Genomic DNA, 21,646 nt, shown 5'->3' with positions numbered 1-21,646 from the left:
CAGAGAAAGAGGATGGTCACAAGAAGAAAGGCAATTTCATCTTTTTCGATTTTGAATGCATGCAAGAGACCGGCATTCACATTCCTAATTTCTGCGTGGCTCATCGAGCGTGCGAGAAGTGCATTCAAGAACCTATCTTCAGTCATTGCCCTCACTGTAGCAAGATTCCTGGAGGGCGTGAAAAAATCTTTCGGGGACCGAACACGTTAGCCGATTTTGCCCAATGGGTCTTAGACCCCATCGACAAGACGTGGAGCCAAGAGGACATCGAACTTTACGGAGATTGTCATCGTCATGCCACGGTGATGGCTCACAATTTCTCCGGATACGATGGACAGTTTCTTTTGAGGTACTATACGGAACAAGGCACCGAACGTCCTAAAGTGACTTTGAACGGAGCCAAAATCATTTTCATGCAAGTGGGACAAGTACAGTTTAAAGATTCGATGAGCTATTTGGCCATGCCTTTGAGTCGAATGCCTAAAACGTTTGGAATGACAGAAATGGCTAAAGGGTACTTTCCACACTTTTTCAATACGGAAGCCAATCAACACGCCGTTCTACCCCATTTGCCCGAGGCTCACTATTACGCCCCGACAACATGCGTACCGAACAACGAGAAGCTTTCTACGCTTGGTACCAGGCTCACGCCTCGGACCCTTTCGACTTTCAGGAAGAAATATTAAAGTATTGTCGTTCCCACGTGGACATTTTACGACGTTGCTGTGGAAAATTTCGAGAACTGTTCATGGAACACGGAGGGGTAGATCCTTTGAAAGAAGCTTGCACCATTGCCAAAGCGTGTTCCTTAGTGTATCGACAAAGATTCATGCCTGAAAACACCGTGGCTGTCATCAGTCCTCAAACGACCCACTTTGTCAAACGTCAATACTCGGTCAAAGCCCTACGTTGGTTACATTACTTGTGCGACAAGGAAGACAAGTGGATTCAGCATGCCCGCAACGGAGGGGGCGAAAAGACCATCGGAACGTATTCGGTCGATGGCTGGGACTTAGAAAACCCCAAGATCGTGTACGAGTTTAACGGTTGCTTATTTCACGGATGTCCCGTCTGTTACCCTGACCGTGGCACTAAAAATCAGTTTTTGCAACGAACCATGGAAGACTTGTACCAGGACACTTGTCAGCGGCGCCTAAAGTTAGAACAGCAAGGATACCAAGTGGTGGAAATGTGGGAACACGAGTACGATCACCGTATGAAAACCGATCCCGAGTTTAAACGCCTCGTGGAAAGTTACCAGTTCATGGACCCGCTGAACCCGAGGGATAGTTTGTACGGAGGAAGGACCAATGCCACCTGTTTGCTGTACCAAGCCGACGAAGAGAAAGGAGAAGAAATCAAATACTTGGACGTGTGTTCGCTGTGTCCCTACGTGTGCAAATATTGTCGCTTTCCTGTAGGGCACCCGCAATTGTTCACGGAACACATCGACCTGAAAAACATTCGACAATACGAAGGCTTGATCAAGTGTAAAGTTTTGCCTCCCACGAACCTATACCATCCCGTCTTACCTCACCATTGTCAAGGCAAACTGATGTTTCCCTTGTGCCGTACTTGTGCGGAAACGTGCAACCAAGACCAACCTTGCCATCACAGCCAGGAAGAACGGGCCTTGACGGGAACCTGGGTCAGCGTAGAATTGTTCAAAGCTCTGGACATGGGATACCAACTGTTAGAAGTGTACGAAATTTGCCACTTTCCCAAGACACAACAATACCACAAGGGTGACCCCACGCAGAAAGGCATTTTCGCAGACTACGTGGATGCCTTTTTGAAACTGAAGCAAGAAGCCAGCGGCTATCCTTCCTGGTGTCACACTCCCGAAGACCAAATAAAATTCAAAGAGAAATACTACGAACAAGAAGGCATCAATTTAGACCACATCGAGAAAAACGAAGGCAGGCGATCGTTTGCCAAAGTGATGTTAAATTGCTTGTGGGGTAAAATGGCACAACGACCGTGTTTACCCAAGACGGAATATTTGACAGAACCTTCCCGCTACTTCCAGATGATTCACGACAAAACCAAATACATGAAACACGTGGACGTCGTTCGAGAGAATTTGATCTTGGTCAATTACGAAGAAGATCTGGACTTTGTACAAGACGACCCTTTTGGAAATGTCATCATTGCGGCTTACGTGACAGCCCATGCTCGCTTAAAATTGTACGAAGCTTTAGAACTGTTAGGGGAACGCGTCCTGTACTTTGACACGGACAGTTGCATTTACATCCATCACCCGATTCAACATCACCCTAACATCGAAGGAGACCGTTTAGGAGCCTGGACAGACGAGCATCCCGACGACAAGATTCTAAGTTTCGTCAGTGGCGGTCAAAAAAATTACGGCTACGAATACCGTGACAAACGAGGAGAAGTGCACACGACGTGCAAAGTGAAAGGACTGACTCTGAATTATCGTACCAGTCGAGTGGTCAACTTTGGGGTATTGAAAGAAGCCTTGCAATCGGGAGAGGATGGAAACTTTAAAGTGACCACTTACCAACCGAACAAGATTGTACGTTTACCCACTCACCACATCGTCAGTCGACCTTTGGAAAAAGTTTATCAAATCGTGTACCAGAAGCGAGTTCGACTTCCCAATCATTTCACCTTACCGTATGGACACGTTGGTATAAAACATTGGTTGTAAGAGGATAGCCACCCACCAGAAAGATGACTTCGCCACAGGAAGAATCGAGTGAGAAACCCGATGAGAACTCCAAGTTCAAACCCTACCATTTTCCAGTCTTCTTACCTGACTATTGTGATTGTGCCCGTCGATTGGACACGTTTCAGAAATGGCCTACGGATAGGGAAGGATTACCTTCTTCGCATGTTTTAGCTAGAACAGGATTTGTCTACTTGGGACCTGAGTCAGGATTGGGATACGAGGTACAGTGTTTCGCTTGCGGACTGAAGTTACGAATGGATCTATGTATCTATAAAGATTCAGCTATTCTGGAACATACTCGATGGTCTCCGCACTGCCCTTACCTTTCTATGGCCTTTCCACCCATCACACTACGGTACAATGTTGACGGTACCTTAGAGACGGTACCTTCCGAAACAAGACATAAAAAACGTAAAAAAGGAAAGATGTACAAGCTGGAGACTGCATTGCGACTAGTATAAAAAGGGGGCTATGGTCAAGATCGATAGTTCATTGTGACTACCAAGACCGAGCGAACAAGATGAATACTTTGAAAGAGACATCGTTTCAGTTTGGGGATTGTAAAAAAGTTGTATCTTCCTCTAGTGTGACTAATATTGGATGGATAAGACCCATGCATTGCGACGGAAAATGTCCGGAAGGAAACTGCGATTGTCCATGTGGTTACCATTGTAATTGCGTAACGGAGTTTGCAGACGAGTGCGATTGTGAGCCTTGCGATGGATACGATGCTGTACCTTGTGACCTGAGCGATGCCGTAAAGCATCATGGGAACTTTGTTCTCACTGCCCCTGTCATGGAAAGTGATGCTGTGCGTGTCAAACCTGAGGGATGCGAAAGCGATGCCGCTCGTCCTCTTAGACATTTTACCGGGTTTAAAGGGGAATGTTCACCTTCACGTCTACCCCCCTACGGATGTCATCCAGCCCTGAGCAAACTCCTGTTCCTGTCACCCAACCCTCATCGAAATGAACCTGTGAAAAACGAATATTCGTTTCCTGTGCGTTTGTCGGAATACTGCGACTTTGAAAATCGTCTTCAATCGTTCAAAGGAAAATGGCCTAAGTATCTGGGAGGACCGACCCCCGAAGAATTAGCCAGAGCCGGATTTTTCTACTTGGGCGAAGGAGATAAAGTCAAGTGCTTCAGTTGCGGTGTGTCACTTCACCACTGGGAACCGCAAGATTCGGCCTACGTAGAACATGCTCGATGGTCACCGAATTGTCATTACTTACCCTTAGTGGGACCGAGACATTGAAGTAACTTCTTACCATGTCGTTGACGAAGAAGAAACCAGATTGGCTAGGAGTCAAATGTTGGACATCACCGAGACCAGTATTTAAACTTCATTTCAAAAACGATATTGAATCATTACCTAAAGAACTACAAGAGCAGATTTACAAGGAAGTTTGGCAGGGGTTTGCCAGAGTGAAATCTCAATGGGTCACTGTAGAACTTTTGTGTCGAGAAATTCATAAGAGGAAAGTGAAAAAAGTCAACCAGTGTGTTAGATTTCTTTGGGTCAAGGGTGCATTCCTCCTATTGTATCGCTTTAGACCGTTTCCATCAAAAGAGTTCAGTGACATTCTTGGACGTTACCCTGAATGGCAGTGGTCAGAAATTACTCACTATGTGGATTACTTTTGTGAATTGTACGGACTGGCCTATTCATGAATACTTTACAAGAGAACATTCGTGCTTTGCCTGTGGAGTTGAGAGAAAGGATTTACCGAGAGCTGGTCAAAATACAAGTGAAACGTAAAGAACAATTGCATCCGATACGTCACCAGATCTTTAACCACTGGTACCTGAATGGTATAAGAGAACTGATTCGTCAGAAATTCTTTCAATGGTCAGACATTGTTCAAAACTTTGAGGTCGCTAATGATCGACATGTTCATGATTATGGTTACTTCGAGATTCACCTAGTGCAACGCATTGAGGAAGACAAGTTAAAGGATTACAAACATATTTTACGTAAAATCTACTTAGCGGAAGAGGAAACACCTAAACGAACTCTGACGTTTCGGTTACAGTATGCAAGATTTAGATTCGCTACTGGAGAACGAAGATCTCTGGCTAGAAAGTACGTGTATTGCATCCGAAAAAAAGAGAATATAAAAACAGGCTGCCATGCCACGGTTTATGTCACATGTCATCCAACAGATTCCGTGGAAGGAACTCAATGACCATATTCAAACTGTGGATCATTACCATCGATTATTACAAGAACTGTATCCATTCAATTTGGGACGACAAGTGGTGTGTGTCTTAGTGACTTGTTTTCTGGGATTTCGTTTTCCAGCCGATTCTTTGTGGACTCTTTACGATCAGTACTTACCACCTCAATGGCCTTAAATGGTCACGAAAAACTCCTTTTGCTCAAAGCCTTGCGGTTTCATCTGGATACTTCTCGACCTCAACAGGCAAAAAAGATTCGTCAACTTTTAGCTACCCAAGACGTGTATGACGATGTGTGTGTAGCTTGTGACTTACATCCCCATTGGGCAGATGTCCGTGCCTGGAAAGAATGGGGTTTTGAGGCTTGGACCCAAGAGGTGGCCCAGTATGCACGAGAGTTATTCAAGGAAAAAAGTTACTTTTCAACCCGTGTTAGTGACGGTGCCAGAAGAACCCGTCACTCAGGACAGGACTGTCCTGGACAGACCTGAAAGACCCTTTCGGAAGGACACTTGTGTGACCTTACCCCCTACTATAGAACTGGTTAGAACATTACCCAAAACATGTTGTACAGACACTTGTGTTTATTCCACGTTCATCGTTATCATGTGCATTTTATCCTTGTACTTAAGCCTTTGGCTTTTATGTATTTTTGTCTTTCGTATTCATGTTTGAAAAAAAACATTCAATAAACGTGTTCTGAAAAAGTATATAAACTCTTGTCTTGTTTGTTTTTCGTGTCACAAGTGACATTCCTCACACCATGGCTACCTCTGCTGTCTCTGCTCCCTCTTCCTCTACTGTCAAAGTCATCGACGAACACTTAGATCGTGCCAGTTGGGAGGCTTTGTATCTTCGCCATCCCTTTAACATGCTCATTGCTGGACCTAGCGGTTCAGGCAAAACCGAATTCGTCAAACGTTTGATCGAACATAAACATCATTTGATCGATCGACCCCCTCAACGAATCGTGTGGTGTTACAAAGAGTGGCAATCGACGTACAGCCTCTTGCGAGAAAGTCAAGGCGATTCCATCGTGTTTGTGGAAGGCATTCCTAAAGACGACGACGGCATCGTCTCTGACTCCCGTCAAACCCATTTGGTCATTTTCGACGACATGTTAGGAGAAGACGAAGAAGAAATTAAATTGTGGTTCACGCGCAAAGGACATCACCGTAATGCCAGTGTCGTTTACATCACCCAAAATTTGTTTCAACAAAGTAAAGCCCATCGCACCATCAGTCTCAATGCGCATTACGTGGTCTTGTTTAAAAGCCCTCGAGATAAATCGCAAGTGCAAGTCTTAGCCAAACAGTTAGGAACGCCTTGGCTGACTCAGGCGTACGACGATGCCACTCAAACGCCACACGCCTATTTACTCGTCGATTTGAAACCTACGACCCCCGAGGATTTGCGATTTCGTACTCACTTGTTTCACCATTGGTGCCAAGACGGAGGGCCTGTCCTGTACACGTCTCCGTCCTCGACTTCATTTCACTCCCCATGAAAAAAATCTATAAAAACCTCAGACCCTTTTTCGTCTGTCTCACACAGTGTGAACATGACGTCCCTTCAGTCGCATCTTCCCGTCAAATTGATTCGTGCCTTGTATGGCATCAGTCGAGAAAAAGATCCACAAACACGAGCTCGTGTCTTAGAAGCTAGTCTCAAAGAAGTCTTACGATGGTTCACGGTGACGGCACGTCGATTACTCCAAGGAATCATTCAGATTCCTCATCAAACCCAACGCTTTTTCGATCGAAACAAAGTCGCTTTGGTCCAACTGGCCGATCCCCGCATCGACACTCAAACCAAAAAACAAATCATTTTGAAACCTGGAGGGAGCGGTACTCTAGGAGGGGTCATCATTCGCTCACTCTTAAGATGGGATCCTAATGCCCCCAAAGTTATACCCACGACAAAAGTCCAACGCAGCCCCAAGAAGAAAAAGACCAGGTCCCCAAGAAGAATAACTTCTCCAGTGGCAGGACCCTCCTCTTACCAGACACCACCCCGAAAAAAGAAAAGAAGCCCCCAGAAAAAGAAACAGAGAAAAAGTCCTCAGAAAAAGAAAAGTCCACAGAAGAAAACTAGTCGCAAGAGAGGCACTTCGGCCAGGACGCAACCTTACACTCGCAAACCACGACCTGCCACAGCGGTGACTGTGTCTCCGGCAGCCTTACGTTTATCCACTTCTCCGTTGATGTCACCAGGAACTGAAGAGTACTTGGAGACGTTGATCACACCAAGAACTTCTCCGTTGATGACCCCCAAAAAAACTTCCCCAGTGGCAGGACCTTCCAATTTAGCGGCAGTGGCTGCTGCTCACAAATTACCTTCTCCCAAAATCAAAGTCCATGAAAGATCGGGCATGTTACAAAGTTTACTGGATTTGTCCAAGCAAGAACTGGCTCAATTTAGTCCGTTACGTACCCCTGCACGACGTGTCATGCCTGTCCTCAAACTGATACGCCGTAAAGACAATCAGTGGCGACGCGTTCCAGTATAAAAAAGGCCTGTGACCGAGTAGGGTATCAGTGTTTTTTGGTGCTCCTAAAGACTCAAAGATGTCACCCTCCAAAAAACCCCAAGGAAAGAAAAGGAAAGGACTGCCACCACGTTTAGCCAAACATGGGGACCTGTTATCTGTCCTATCCAAAGCTTCTCCACCCCTACGAAAAAAACTCATTCAAACGGCCTCCAAAGAGGTCATCGATACCGTGTGCGAATGTTGTTTGAACGTTCTGAAAGGCACGATCCCTTTGTCCAAACACCAGAAACAATGCTTAGGCAAACATCGTCACGTTCTTCGGAAAATGGTTCAAAAGAAAATTCCCATTCGTCAAAAAAAGAAGATGTCGGTCCAACGTGGAGGCATTTTGCCTCTCTTGTTAGGCCCCATACTGAAAGGAGTCTTGGGAACCATGTTGGGAGGACTAGTGGGAGCAAGATAAAAAGGCCTTCGAAAGTCCCAAGATCTCAGAATCGACCCCTGACAACCCCATGGAAGGACGAAAACTAGCTTTAGTGCCTTACAAACGATGGATGGAATACCATCGGTGGCAAGAACAACGCACCCCGCATTTACCTCCCAATCCCCATTTGAGCGAGATGTCCCAGTTACAACACGAATTGCAGTCCTTGATGGATCGCCAAGATTTGTCCGAAACAGAAAAATCGCAAAACTACGGTCAACTCTTGCAACGACTGCAACTCTTTCACCAGAAAGCTTTAGACGAAACAGCTCTACCCACTCTGAAAGATTTTAAGACCTTGATGAAAAGTCCAGCTCCATCATCACTACCACCACCACCACTACTACCATCCCCAGGGGTCACCAGAGATGCTACCCCACGAAGACCTGAGGAAGAAGAGATGCGAGAAGTGTTTCAAACACCGTCAGCAGCTCCCATTTCGAGTAAGATTGCAGCATCCTTGTTGACCCCGTCCCCCACACCCCAACGAGAAGAAATGAAAGCTTGGGTTAAAAAGATGATGTTCACGCCTCCTTCGACAGAAGTGAAAAAGAAAGAAGGGAAACCAGAAGTGGAAAAAGAAAAGAAGACCAAAGCCATTCCATTGCCACCTCCACCTCCACCGCTACCTTCGACTTCTACTCCCGTAGCCGATCGGACACGTAAATCCGTTTCCAAACCACCCTTTCGTCCCACCCAAAGTAGCATCACCGAAGAGTGGGTGACTTATTAACACACCAACACAAAAAATGGAAAAAGTCTTAGCCAGCATTTACTACGATCCCTCGCATCCTGCAGGTTACGCAGGAGTTCAAAAATTGTATCGTGCTGCCAAAACTCGACTGAAAAGTCTCCGTTTACCCCAAGTGCAACGATGGTTACAAGAACAAGCTACCTACACTTTACACAAACCCATTCGACGCAAGTTTGCCAGAAGTCGCACCCGAGTGGAAGGCATCGATCATCAATGGCAAGCCGATTTAGCCGATGTCTCTCATTTGGCCAGCTACAATCGTGGCTACAAATATTTGTTTTGTGTCATCGACGTCTTTTCCAAATTTGCCTGGGTCGTGCCCTTGACTTCCAAATCCAGCAGCGAGTTAATGCGAGCCCTGCAACGGGTGTTGAAACAAAGCGGCCGTCACCCACTTCGATGGCAAACGGACAAAGGCACCGAATTTCTGAACCAAGCTTTCCAAAAAGAATTAAAGAAACGTGACATTCATTTTTTTACCACCGAGAATCCCGAAACCAAAGCCAGCATCGTGGAACGTTTTCAACGCACTTTGAAAGAACGCATGTGGAAATATTTTACGCATCACCACACTCTGAAGTACATCGACATCTTACCGCACCTGGTGCAAGCGTACAACCAATCTTACCATCGAAGCATCGGACGTGCCCCGCAAGACGTGACTCCCGAGAACGAAGTGTTGGTGTTTGAGCGCCTGTTTGGTACGTCCCCGACGAGGGCTGTCCCCAAGAAAAGTGGAGAGTTGACCGTAGGAGATTGGGTGCGCATTGGCAAAACCAAACGCACTTTTGACAAAGGTTACTTACCTAACTGGACGACCGAATTGTTTCGCGTCACTGGACGAGTGCATGGTCGTCATCCTGCCGTCTATAAATTGGAAGACATGAACGGAGAAGTACTCAAAGGAACGTTTTATTTACCCGAGTTACAACGTGTCACCAAAAAAGAAGACGACGTGTACGACATCGAAAGCATTCTCGAACGCAGAACCCGTAAAGTGGGCAAACGACGTGTCAAAGAAGTAAAAGTACGTTGGAAAGGATATCCACCCAGTTTCGATTCTTGGATCGACGCATCGCAAGTCATCGACTATAAAAAGAAGTAACCATCATGCCCTTTCACACATCAGACGCAGCTACGTCGACCACTCCCTCTTCACCCAGTTCTTCTGTGCAAGATTTACAAAAACAACCCTTGTGGGTGTGGTGTGGAGAACGTGTGCCTAAAACGCAAATCGTCTTTTTCTGCCAAATTTTCGTGGTGTATTGTGTCATAGGGGCAGCCATTGCCAATTTGAGTTTGCAACAAGGAGACAAACAATTGTGGACCATTTTATTGAGCAGTTGCATCGGTTACCTGCTTCCTAATCCCTCCCTGAAATTCTCTTCCAACGGGAACCACGGGAACCTCGTGTCCAGTGCCAGTGCCAGTCACCAGTCCAACCACAACCAGAACCCCATTTTGGGCGGAGACACGCCTCTGACGTCCAGTAATATCCCCTCGGACAGCCACAGAACTCTGGAATTATGAGTCACCAAAACCAATTTTACTTAACCTTACCCAGTGACAGTTCCATGGAGGTGTTTCCCCACAACACGTTGTGCTGTTACACGGCCAAATTACCTCAAGCCATCCCCTTAGATCACGAAGCCCATTGGGAAGTGGCTTTAGTGGAAATCATTCACCCAACCCAAGTCCTCAATGTCCTTCCCAATCAAAATTTTTTTTATGTGGAAGTTCATGACGAGCCATTGCAACAGGAGTTGAATAAGAAAGTCATATATGACAATAAAACCTATAATGAGAAAACTCAAAAGTGGACCTACCACTTTTTCATTCCCCCAGGTTATTATTTTAGTGGTCAACATTTGGTCAACACCATAGCTGCCAAGTTTAATGGCGTGTTTGGGAAAGCTTTGGAGCATGTCAACAAAAATGTCACCATGGAGTACCACAAAGTAGCTCGTCGCTTCTCGATGAAATTTGAGCGGAGTAAAATCATGTCCATTTTATTTTGTCCTGAATTGTTTGACATGTTGGGCGGAGACATGAACCTAAGAATGACCATACTCAAGAACAACGAATTACCCATCGTTTACGACAACGAGTCTTTTAGCAAGTTATTTCGTACCCCAGTAGAACTGAACCAAGGACTGAATTTGATGTTCGTGTACTCCGATGTGGTGGAGTATAACGTGGTGGGACACACCTCCGTACCGTTACTGCGTGTCATTCCTTTCAAAGTGGATTCTGCCGCGAACGCTGACGAGGAAGGTGGAAACACTTACCACGTCCACCGCGAATTTGTCCATCCTCACTATTTGCCAGTCAGCAAGTCGTATTTGGACACGGTCAACATTACTATAAAAGGAGATCTGGGACAAAATATTCCATTTACCAAAGGAAAAGTCACGGTGAAACTCCATTTTCGAAAACGGTTCTCTAACGATTCGTAAGTAAGTCATGTATCCAGTGTACCAAGGGGTTGCACGACAGCGAGGACACGGTTTAGGAGACATGTTAAAATCGGCCTTTCGTTCGGTGGCCCCGGTGTTGAAACCGATGGTGACACGCGGATTGCACGCCTTGAAAGATGCGGCACTGACGCAAGGCAAAGAATTTCTCCAAAATGTCATCATCGACAAACAAAACCCTAAAGAAGCCTTCATGAGGGCAGGCAAAAATGTCCTGCTGCAAACGGGTAAAGACATTTTAGGCCGACGAGACACACCTATAAATGCCCTGCACGCTACCGAGTCAGGCATTCAGCAAGGACAAGGCAGAAAGAGACGACGAAGAAAACACCCTTTCACCAGACTTCAAGCGAGAAAAGCCAAGAAAAGAAGAACCGTTCGAGACTTAGACGTTTTCGATTATTGAGACACAGAAAAAAATGATGCACCGAGGGTCATGTGCTTGTTCCAAGACGGAACTGGATATGTTTGCCATGCCCCCCACCATGATGACGATGCAAGAATCCCAGTGGGTGGAATTTCATCCCGTCTCCTCTTTGACGGATTCCGCTCCCATCGAGTTCGAAATCAAAGGACAACCCGAAGATTACATCGATCTGAATAGCAGTTACCTGTATTTGAAAGTCAAAGTGATCAAAACTGACAACACCAATCCTGGAGCCAATGATAGGGTAGCGCCCGTCAACAATTTCATGCATTCCTTGTTCAGCGAAGTGGACTTGTACTTGAATAACAAACTGGTCAGCAGCAGCATGGATACTTACCCATATCGTGCCTACTTGGAAAATCTCTTGACGTACGGAAAAGAAGCCAAGAATACTCATCTGGATGCTTGCGTGGTATGGAAACCTGACACGGCAGGTGTAGGCACGTTTAGCGACACAGCCCTGACAGAAGATGACAATTCTCACAATGTGGGGTTTAACACACGTAGAACTAAAATTCTGCAAGGACGTAGTTTAGAACTGATGGATCGTTTGCATTTGGACATGTGGTTACAAGAAAAGTATTTACTGAACAGAGTTGATATTCGCCTGAGACTGAATCGTAGCACTGCCGCTTTCCATTTGATGGCCCATGCCAACGAATACAAAACTGTTATCCAAGAAGCCAGACTTTACGTACGCCGTGTGGAAGTGTTACCTAAAGTGGGAAACGACATCAGTCAGACGTTGAGCAGAACGACCGCCAAGTATCCCATACGATGTGTGGAAGTGAAAACGTTCACCATTCCTGTTGGACAGCGATCCATGATCGAAGATCATCTGTTCCAAGGACAGTTACCCAAGCGTTTGATCGTTGGTATCGTCAGGAATTCAGCTTTCAATGGACTTCACAACGAAAATCCTTTTGAGTTTCGACATTCTAGCGTGTCCAAAATCGAAGTCAGTCGCGACGGCAAGACCGTGTGTACCCGACCCTTTGAGCCTAACTTTGCCCAGAACAATTACTTGAGATCGTACTTCTCCCTGTACGAAGCCACGGGACAGTTAGGGACCAACACCAGTCACGGGATTACGTACGACGATTATGCAGGAGGCTATGCTTTGTGGGCTTTCGATTTCACTCCAGACCAAGGCAGCGACGAGGGACATTTCCACCCTATAAAATCTGGCCAGATTCGTGTGGAAATTCAGTTTGCAAACCGAGACCCTGCTGATCCAACGTTGAACGTCATCCTGTATGCAGAATTTGACAATACGATAGAAATCAACAGTTTGAGAGAAGTCATTCTAGACTATTAGAAGCCATGGAAGACTGTTATCCCTCTTTACCTAGTGGAGAAACTTTGGACATGGAATGTAAGGAGACTGTGGAAGAAGACGTAATCATGATGAAGTCAAGATGGCCAGAACAAGAAGCCCATTTAGTCTCCTGTTTTGCCAAACACTTGGTCGAAAAAATGACGGAATTGATCAAGAAAAATTGCTATGGATGTCAAAACGATCATCCCAGTCAAATTCAACACGATAAATGCCTGATGTTGAGTCAAGAAGAAAAATTGGACGAGTATCTGGACGAAGCTTGGAGTCTCATCTCGGACAAAGACGTGCTGCACCAGTGGTATAAAGACTTGCGTGAACATTCTTGTCCACCATTAACCATTCAAGAGATCCATCGTATCGAAGCTGTCCTGAATCAGAGTGAGAAAACAGAATGAATAACCGTTTATTCGTCAGACATTTTCAAGCAAAAAGTCAGGATCGAATTGACGACTTATTATTACCTGTGAAGAAGAAAACAACACATGCAAAACAATGGATACCTGGGAACTTTATTACCTTTTGAACCACAGTTCGTATACGGCTTCTTGGAATCCTGTCGTCTGTGCTAAAGATGAACTCCCTCATCGCAAACCTAAAGACCATCAAGCTTACGTGATCAACACGGACGACAGTCATCTCCCAGGAACCCACTGGGTAGCCGTCTACTTTCCTCAAGAAGGATGTGTGGAATATTTCGATTCGTATGGATTACCCCCTTTGGAAGACGATATCATTGACTTTATGAGAATAAATGCTCAGATCACCCGATTCAATAATGTGAAATTACAAGGCACAGATTCCTTGGTGTGTGGAAAGTATTGTGTGTATTTTCTGCATCATCGCAGCCTGGGCTATTCCTTAGAACATTTAGTGACTCATTTCGATCCTCGTTCTTCTGCTAGAAACGATGTGAAAGTAGATCGATGGTTTTGTGACCATTATGCTTATCTTTTGTCTCAAGCTAGGAAACGTAGTGTCAATCAATGGCCTAATGATTTCCAACAGTGGAAATCACAATTTCATTCACAACGTTGTCAGCCCTGTTTAAAGTAGATTGTCAGTTGAGAAAAAAATGTTTGTGATTTGAAAAAATTGTTTGATGTTATAGTGTTGGATTATTGTTAAAAAATGTTAGAGTTTTTGTTCAGTGTTAAGTGATTTTTGAATAAAAAATGTTGTGTTTTGAAAAAAAATGCCTTTGTGGTTTGTTTAGCTATAAGAATGTTGGATTGATGCTCTTTGATTTCTTACTATCCCTCTCATGACACTCACTGAACGTTGCGGCTCGAAAACCGTGTGGGGAATGTTTTCCTTCACGTCCGCGCTTTGACTTTAAGAACCGGGGTTGTTTGTAGTCTAACCATCCATTGTCGACTCATCCTCCTAAGAAGATGTGCTCCAAACTAGCTAAACTCAATGAAGCCTACGTGAATTTGCATAGGGTCAGACACAGTCTGATACCGAAGCCAGAAGAAATAGAAAATGTGAGAATGTTAAAAATCACTGAAGACCTGATAGAAGAGCTCTTCAGAGAAGAAATGAACAGGGAGAAAGAAGAATGGACAGAGAAGTACAGACTTCAGAGACAGCAGCAACAGCAGCAGCAACAGCAGCAGTAGCAACCTGAACCTGACAGAGGCTTTGTCGATTGCCGTATCGACACCAAAGAGTTCTTCTTCTCTTTCCGAAGAAGCAGACCTATTGCCAGAAAGTCTATCCTCAGAGGACATCGCATTCTTAGAAACTAAAAAAAGAATGCCATAGCAAACAAAAAGCAGCCCTTTTCAGGGCTACCCCAATACTCTAGAAAAGAAATAACGATCGATTTGCCAATGTGTGTGTAGGTAGAGTAGTGTGAAAATAAACACTAACTCTTTATTGATAGTGACAGTGTATGTGTTTGTGTGTTTGTGTTAGTAACAGTTCAAGTAAATTTAGGTTAATAGTAGATTAAAATAATGTCTTTTTTTGGTGTTTGAGGTGTATATTTGGGGTTAGATTGGATTGCTTTGCGTATGTAAATAGTCTATTAAAGTGATTTATAAAAAAATTTTTAGAATAGGAATGGGTAGTATAAAAAAGTGAGTGAGTGTTTCTTTTAGGTCCGCGAGTTGTTGTTTTTTTTTTGGTCATGATCTAGGTAAGATGAATTTTATGTTTTTAGGGGGATGTTTTCCTTCACGTCCGCGCTTTCAGTATAACTTAAAAACTAATCGTCAGTTGGGCCCATCGTCGACCTGTTAACAGCAAGAGAATGAATACAAGGATTGTGAAGCTGCTAGAACTCCAGATGCACCTGGAATATGCCAGGCGCATAGTAAACGAACTATCAGCGGAGGCTATCGTAGAAGAAGAAAGAATAAAGAAGGAAGAGGAGGAGAGAAGAGAGAGGGAAGAAGAGGAAAAGAAAATAGGAGAGAGGATGTCATACAATATTCCCGAGACAGAGGATTGGGGTGCTGAAGCGAATCATCCCGCCTCTGCACTCTCAAGACAAAAAGTAAAAAGAGACTGGAGTCAAAGATGTGTGTGTGGCGCCAGACCTGGAAGGTGCAACCATTAGATAGGTGCATCTGGAGTTGAAAAAAAAACAGCCCTTTTCAGGGCTACCCAATACTCTAGAAAAGAAATAACTATTAATTTGCCAATGTGTGTAGGTAGAGTAGTGTGAATATAAACACTAACTCTTTTTTAAAAATGTGAGGGTATGTGTTTGTGTGTTTGTGTGTTTGTGTTTGTAAGAGCTCAGGTATGTTTGTGTGAATAGTAGATTATGGGTTTATTAGCGTATGTGAAGAGTATAGTTAGGGTTATATTATATGAAATGAGAAAGTAGGGGGATGTTTTCCTTCACGTCCGCGCGTTGTTGGGTCATGATCTAGGTAAGATCAATTTTATGTTTTTAGGGGGATGTTTTCCATCACGTCCGCACTTTCAGTATAAAACTAACAGTGTTGGCCATTGGAGCTCATTCTACGGAATAAGCAAACAAGAAGATGCCAGCAGCTTCAGCTTTATACAACGATCTTATGGGAAGTTGGTATTGGATGGTAGATGGATTGAGTGTAGCAGAAAGGGTTGAACAGGAATGGAGGTATGCAGTGACAAAAGACTTCGTCTCAAGACAAGTAAACAGCCTGCACTTAGCCGTAAACATCGTGAAAGAAATGATAGAGGATGAGGAGAAGAGAATCAGAGGTTTAATTAACCCACCGTATGTCAAAGTGGGTAAGTTAAAAGAAGCAATAGATCATGTGACGAGTGCAAGGTGCTTTCTAGAAGACATTGTAGAATGGACAGATTGGTGTTTCGCGAAGTGGGGGTTAGAAAAACTTAAGAAAGCTGAAGAACTAATGAGGAATGTGCTGACCAAAGAGGTCAAGAAGATCAAAGAAAAGTGGTCCAATGAAAGAAAAGACGAAGAAAATAGAAGAAAAAAGGATGAACTAGAAAAACTGAACACAAACTGGATGAAAATCCAAGAGAAGTTCCGGGCCATGGGCCACCCGGACTGGCTGCCGGAAACAGAAAAGAAGAAGAAGAAAGGAATGATGGACAAATTAAGAAGATGTTGGAAAAAGTTAAGAAGATAAAAGAAGAAAAACCCAAAGGCCCTTTTCAGGGCCAGCCATATTTCTCGAAAAGAGATAGCCTTTCCATTGCCTACCCCTTTTTTATTTTGTTTTTTATTTTAAAAAAAAATAGAGACCCTCCCTGTTTCAATTTTACATAGACCCTATACAGTCCCAGGGGTTTTTGGCCATGTTAAATTTACATAGACCCTATATTGTCCCAGGGGTATTTTTAATGATAAGTCCCATAGACCCTATATTGTCCCACGATTTTTGTCCATGTTAAATTTACATAGACCCTATATTGTCCCACGATTTTTCTCCATGTTAAATTTACATAGACCCTATATTGTCCCAAGGGTATTTTTAATGATAAGTCCCATAGACCCTATAAGATCCCCATTCACTACTGTTAGTGTTAGGACTGGTCGACCTGATGTCAGGATAATGTGTCTGGTTGGGACATCATGCTACATGAATGCGGCATGATGCCCCAGTGCTAGACATCACTATAAACTGTCACACTACAGACATCGTAAAATTGACTGAAAAATTGTTAAAGCTACGTTAAAAATTCAAAGCACACACACACACACACACACACACACACACACACACACACGCACACACCGATAACAAAGTCTGATTCTATGTATAGGTTACGTACCGATAACAATGTGTGATTAATGTCCACGTGGGTTCGAGTACCGCGCTCGCTCAATGTGGGTATGTGCTAAAGCTGCCACTAGCCTCTCGTAGGTCACTGGTTCTTACCCGCGTTTGCCCGGGTTTTCCTCCGCTAGTTATACTGGCCTCCATATATAGCTTATCTTGCGTTGATAAATGGAGTTAAATCCCCACAACAACAATAACATATTCTCACTAGATGTTAATGGTAGCATTGTCTCTTTTGCTGTCAGCTGTCGGATAAATATTAGTAGTAAATGTATATACTTATTACTTGCCTCAGAATTTGGCACATCATTCCCCTGTGGATATCAATGATGACAAAACGTCCCTTTGTCAAAGGCCAAGTGTTATAATGCTAAAAACGATATTTACGATCGCGACACTAAATGCAATTTGATCTTTTCTCACAAAGGCTGCATCGGAAGCAAGTGGCATCGACGAAACTGAGCTGGGTTCCGACGACACGAATGAAGCTATAAAAGACAGTGAAAACTCTGATAGTGATGGTTCGTTTAATTTTTAAACCAGTAATTAAAAAACTCTCGAAAAAATAATTAGTCAATGTATTATGTAAAATGATTGCACCTCTAAATGGAATATGCGATAGGCGAAGTGAATTGTTTTATTTGCATTATTGGAGTGATTATTTGATAAATGTTGAACTGAAAGACTTCGTATCATGGAAGGCTGAAAAAGCTGGCGATTTGTCACTCCATAATGCTTATTGGAGTCAGTCATTTTGAAACAACTTCAGTTCTCTGTGATTTTCACACAGCACTTCGGAAAATAATTACGTAATTTAATCGTATTACTTTATATATTGGTAGATATTTTGGGAGGAAATTACCTGTCCACATAACTTTATATCACGGGGTTGAATTAGAAGGAAACCTAGATGTCCAGATAATTTTATATCACGGTGTGGAATTAGAAAGAAACCTTGCTGTCCAGATAACTTTATATCACTGGGTGGAATTAAAAGGAAACCTAGCTGTCCAGAAGACTTTATATCATGGGGTGGAATTAGAAGGAAACCTAGCCTACAGTCTCTTAAATAACATCAATATCATAACCCGGACATTATTGTGACTCGTACCTTTTCCGTTTAGCCAGATGAATCATTGGGACTCATATGTTTTCCTTTAGGGCTGAAGAAGTTATTGCCATCATTCACAAATTTGAACTAAGATGCAAATATGCGCATCTGTGCTCGAAAAAGACCTCAGATGTGCTTGACTTATATTTATTGTCATGGTTTGTTCTCCCTGGGATATTATAATCGCACATGAAGTTCTAAAGATGAAGTTTCCTTCACATGTTGAGTATTATGCAGAATATTACAAAGGGACATCTATTGATATCCATCTTTGTTGCGTGTGTTGTCACTTCTACGCAGAGACAATTTGGGATCTTTCTTTGCCTGATATATTCGGTTGAAAAAGCCGAACCTGGGCAATTGCTATGGTCTTGTTTTAGAGTCATGTTCTTGCATTTTCATGAAGGTATTGATAAATATTTTATTTTATTCCATTTTAAACGTGTTATTGTCAGAGGTGTTCGTAGTACCGGAGCAATTTTGCAAACGTAAGCTTCATCCATCTTTACAAAGCTACAATTGAAAACATAGAATGTTCGTAAATGTTATGCGTATCATGCAAACGATACTTGCTAACTTTCAGTGAATAGATGAGTGCAAAATAGTAACTATTTCTGGATAAAGAGGCAATATTTGTTTTTTTCTACAGCTGCTGCACATTTATACAATAAATGATCGTTTCCCCACTATTACCAATGATATTTCTATATAGTATATTGGCATTTACAAGCCTTATAACTTTTCTATTTGCAAATATGTTACATTCTTAAATGTATACGCACCTTATTTTAGAACATGAAACAGGCTGTGATGCCATCGAAGATAACGAAAGCAAGAATGTCCAAGGTAAAGAAACTTCTGTTTTGCTTCGTAATCGTGTGACTCGATCGATAGTTAACGAGCTGTAGTTACGTAGGTTTTAAGGCAGTGTGAATCCCAAAGAAACTGATGCCTTTTGAGATATTTCAAAATTCACTCATTCTTAAATCGTGTGATCTCAGATCATCGAGGTAGACCTTCAAAATTTCAAGTTTGCAGCTAAAGGTCCTATGTGTCCGTGACAAGTTAAAATTTAACTTGATTCACATATTACTAGAAGCAGGTCCTGTATTACCAAGACTAAAAGCTCAACAGCAGCCTCAGCCTCCCACCCCCACCCCACGAAAACATCTTTTCTAAGATAATATTAATGCCTAAAGTATATAAAATAATAATAATAATAATGATATTATTATTGTTATTATTATTAGTAGTAGTAGTAGTATTAATGAAGCGGCCAGCAACGAACGCCAAATTAAGAAAATTCTGAAAGTTCTATAATACTCTTATTTACGTGACAGGATTTCAAATAACTTGGACTTGTGATCTTAGCTTTAAATTTATTCCCAAAGCTTCAGGATCCATTATCTGAACCCAGAAATATAAAGAAGGTAAGAAGTGGATAGAAAAAAAGCAAACTATAACATACTTGTATTTTCAAAACAAGCTCTATTTGAATATATATATATATATATATATATATATATATATATATATATATATATATATATATATATATATATATATATATATAGTAATATTTAGTAAATATTATATTGATAAGTCGCTGTACTAAGGGGATAACAAATTCTCCATTCAAGCAAAGATTATATACTGATTTTCGTTGACATTACAAGTCGGGCTCTTTTTGTGAAGAAGTTGTTCATAAATACGAAAAATAAATACGTCAATATCTGTGTTTATGATAAATATATTAGTGTCTTATTTTAATCGTAGATTGAATATACTTAGTAAGGCTTTAAATGCATACGTGTTTATAATTATCAAGACGAAATTATTAGTAAGCCATGACATCATTTTCCAGCTTAATGTTTATAACGAAGACCTATAGCAAACAGATATATATATATATATATATATATATATATATATATATATATATATATATATATATATATATATATATATATATATATATATATTAAAGCCTTAATTTAATTTACTTTATCAAAAATAGTTTATTACACAATATTTTGAAACACCTTCACTGTCTTCAAATAAGGAATACACTAGTGGCAAAGTTACGGAGAAATATGTGGCTATCAAGTGCACCAACATTTCCTCTACTTTAAAATCTACGAGATTTTCAAAAGTGTGAATTTATGTCTACATTACTCCGGAAAAATAATTATTTTACTTAGATGTATTAATTTATATATTGGCGGAGATTTTGGAGGGAAACCTAACTATCCACGTAACTTTATGTCACGCGGTGGAATTGGAAGGAAAACTAGGTTACAGCCACCTAAAGAACATCAATATTATAACGTGGAAATTATTGTGACTCGTACCTTTTCTATTTAGACTAGTGAATAATTAGGACTCCTATGTTTTCCTTTTAGGCTGAAGAAGTTGTAGCTCATCATTGACAAATTTTATCTATCTGTCCTCGAACAACGACCTTAGATGTGCTTCACTTATAGTTATTGTCATGGTTTGTTCTCCCTGGAATATTAAAATCGCACATGGAGTTCTAAAGATGAAGTTTCCTTCACATGTTGAGTTTTATGCAGAATATTACAAACGGACATCTATTGATATCCGTCTTTGTTGCGTGTGGTGTCACTTCAACGCACAGACAATTTGGAATCTTTCTTTGCCCGATAAATTCGATTAAAATAGCCAAACCTGGCCAATTGCTATGGTCTTGTTTTAGAGTCGTGTTCTTGCATTTTTATGAAAGCAATGATAATGTTTCTTTACTTGTTCCAGTTTAAACCTGTTGCTATGGAAGAATGTTCTTACTACCGGAGCAATTGTGCAAACAAAAGCTTCATCCATCTTTAGTAAGCTACACTTGAAAACAAAGAATGTTCGTAATTGTTATGTGCATCATGTAAACGCTACTTGATAACTTTCAGTAAAGAAATGATTTTACAATTGTAGATATTTCTGGATAAATAAGACAATATTTTTTGTTTCTTCAGCAGCTTGACAAGTATACAATAAATGACCGTTTCCCCACTATTACCAATGATATTTTTATAAAGTAAATTGACATTTTCAAGCCTTATAACTTTGCCATTTGTAAATATCTTACATTCTTAAATTGATACGCACCTTATTTTAGAACATGAAACAGGCTGTGATGCCATCGAAGATAACGAAAACCAAGATATCCAAGATAAAGAAACGTCTGTTTTGCTTTGTAATCTTCTGACTAACGACAAAGGATAGATGGATAACAAGCTGTCGATGCGTAGGTTTTAAGGCAGTGTGGATTCCCAAAGGAACCGATTCATTTTGAAATATTTCAAAATTCACTCATATAATTTTTTAGCTACTTTATCAAAAATAGTTTATTACAAAAATATTTTAAACACCTTTATTTTCTTCTTCAAAGAAAGAATAAACCAGTGACAAAGTTACTGAGAAATGTCTGA

General features: G+C 41.9%; 1 protein-coding gene across 4 annotated transcripts in view; it reads left to right on the top strand.

The window, feature by feature from the left end:
• The window catches only part of LOC149791736 (uncharacterized), a 60,187-nt gene extending 38,558 nt beyond the window's left edge, over window positions 1–21,629 (top strand). For all 4 annotated transcript variants that reach the window (XM_089969251.1, XM_089969250.1, XM_089969252.1 and 1 more), the window contains 3 exons: window positions 17,520–17,613; window positions 18,996–19,049; window positions 21,334–21,629. In XM_089969251.1, coding sequence (XP_089825377.1) covers window positions 17,520–17,613; window positions 18,996–19,049; window positions 21,334–21,440 — 255 coding nt within the window. In that variant the 3' untranslated portion in view covers window positions 21,441–21,629. The remainder of the gene's footprint in view (window positions 1–17,519; window positions 17,614–18,995; window positions 19,050–21,333) is intronic.
• Window positions 21,630–21,646: the final 17 nt, after the last annotated feature.

The sequence above is a fragment of the Sinohyriopsis cumingii genome, chromosome 9 (assembly GCF_028554795.1).
Source record: "Sinohyriopsis cumingii isolate HCF-2022 chromosome 9, ASM2855479v2, whole genome shotgun sequence".
Taxonomy (NCBI): domain Eukaryota; kingdom Metazoa; phylum Mollusca; class Bivalvia; order Unionida; family Unionidae; genus Sinohyriopsis; species Sinohyriopsis cumingii.
This window is presented reverse-complemented; position numbering and strand designations above follow the sequence as displayed.